The 2033-nt window shown below is 40.4% G+C and overlaps 1 protein-coding gene across 1 annotated transcript; it reads left to right on the top strand.

Annotated features, from left to right (window-relative positions):
• Nucleotides 1-7: 7 nt before the first annotated feature.
• Nucleotides 8-1589, top strand: LOC111786342 (4-coumarate--CoA ligase 2-like; the record flags this gene model as incomplete). The annotated part of the gene is made up of 2 exons (XM_023666645.1): nt 8-1203; nt 1295-1589. Coding segments are annotated over 2 exons (1419 nt in total), but the record flags the coding sequence as incomplete, so codon positions are not given.
• Between the last annotated feature and the right edge of the window lie 444 nt (nt 1590-2033).

Raw genomic sequence — 2033 nt, 5'->3', positions numbered from 1 at the left:
TGGACTTCACAATCTCGGGATTAAGAAGGGTGATGTCGTTATGAATTTACTTCCCAACTCGCCGGAATTTGTTTTCACGTTTCTTGGAGCGTCGTATCGCGGTGCTATTATGACGGCGGCGAATCCGTTTTACACGGCGGTGGAAATTGCCAAACAGGCGAAAGCTGCTAATGTGAAATTGATTGTCACCATGGCTTGCTTTTATGATCGGGTTAAGGATTTGGGTGAAAATGGTGTCAAAATTGTGTGTGTTGATTATGCTGTTGAGGGTTGTTTGCATTACTCTGTTTTGAGTGGCGCGGATGAATCCCATTTGCCGTTTGTGGATTTCGCCGCCGATGATGTGGTGGCGCTGCCGTACTCCTCCGGCACTACCGGTTTGCCAAAGGGTGTTATGTTGACTCATAAAGGGTTGATCACAAGCGTTGCTCAACAAATCGACGGCGAAAATCCGAATCTGTATTATCATGGTGGTGATGTTATCCTCTGTGTTTTGCCGTTTTTTCATATCTATTCACTCAATTCGATTTTGCTGTGTGGATTACGCGCCGGTGCTGCGATTTTGATAATGCAAAAATTCGAAATCGTTTCGTTTTTGCAATTAGTTGAGAAATATAAAGTGTCGATCATGCCGATCGTGCCGCCAATATTTTTAGCCATTGCTAAATCGCCGGATTTGGTGAAATACGACGTGTCGTCGGTGAGGGTATTGAAATCCGGTGGAGCGCCGCTGGGGAAAGAATTGGAAGACGCTGTGAGGGAGAAGTTTCCAGCGGCGATTCTCGGGCAAGGATATGGAATGAGCGAAGCCGGTCCGGTTCTGACCATGAGTTTAGCGTTTGCGAAAGAACCGTTTCCGGTGAAAGCCGGCGCCTGTGGGACGGTGGTTCGAAATGCAGAGATGAAGATTGTTGATCCGGAAACCGGCGCGTCGTTGCCGGCGAATTCCGCCGGAGAGATTTGTATTAGAGGGGATCAGATCATGAAGGGATACTTAAACGATTTGGAGTCTACGAAGAGGACTGTTGATAAAGAAGGATGGCTTCACACCGGCGACATTGGGTTCATCGACGACGACGACGAGCTTTTCATCGTCGACCGGCTTAAGGAACTGATAAAATTCAAGGCGTTTCAGGTGGCGCCGGCGGAGCTGGAGGCTCTTCTGATCACTCACCCCAAACTATCCGATGCGGCTGTGATTGGGTAAGCTAAAATGAAATTGGCAGTAGAAATGAAATTAATTTGAAATAATTTTATGGAGATTTAATTTGGAATGGGATTGTTTTTATAACAGTATGCCGGACGAGCAGGCCGGAGAAGTGCCGGTGGCGTTTGTGGTGAAGGCGAACGGCGGCGCGATCACGGAAGAAGATGTAAAGCAATTCATATCAAAACAAGTGGTGTTCTACAAAAGGCTAAAACGAGTGTTTTTCGTGAACGCGATTCCAAAGGCTCCGTCGGGTAAAATCCTTAGAAAACAGCTCAGAGCCAAACTGGCTAATGGTGCTTATGATTAAACATCAAATTCCCCTGTATCGTCTCTACTCCAAACTGACAGCATTTCTTTTTTTTTCTTTTTTTTTTTTAAATTTGTAAATCTATATCGTATTATTATTTTTTTTTATTTATTTTGTAATATTTTGATTAAAATTTTCATTTTAATCTTGTTTAATAAATACATGTTTAATTTTAATTTAATTTAAGCTAATTTAATACAAAAAATAATTTTAAATTTTGTATTTTTTTTTTGTCTCTAAAATAGGTTAAATTTTAAAAAAATTTAAAAAATTTAAAATACATTTACTTCTTGAATTTTTAATAATGTCCTTAGTTTAAAATATATATATATATATATAGTAATTTATTAAGATAAGGATGTGAAGAGAGCCTAGAAATAGGATACTTAGAAAGTACTTTTACTCCCCCTATTCTTCATTTTTTTTAAGTGACTATTGATCCCGAGTCGAGATAGAGGATTGCTTGAGAGCTATGGCTCAAAGACATCAATGTCTATGTATTTTGTAGTTTTTACA

The sequence above is a fragment of the Cucurbita pepo genome, unplaced genomic scaffold, assembly GCF_002806865.2.
Source record: "Cucurbita pepo subsp. pepo cultivar mu-cu-16 unplaced genomic scaffold, ASM280686v2 Cp4.1_scaffold001488, whole genome shotgun sequence".
NCBI lineage: Eukaryota > Viridiplantae > Streptophyta > Magnoliopsida > Cucurbitales > Cucurbitaceae > Cucurbita > Cucurbita pepo.
Note: the sequence above shows the minus strand (reverse complement) of the source record. Positions and strands in the feature narration are given on the sequence as shown.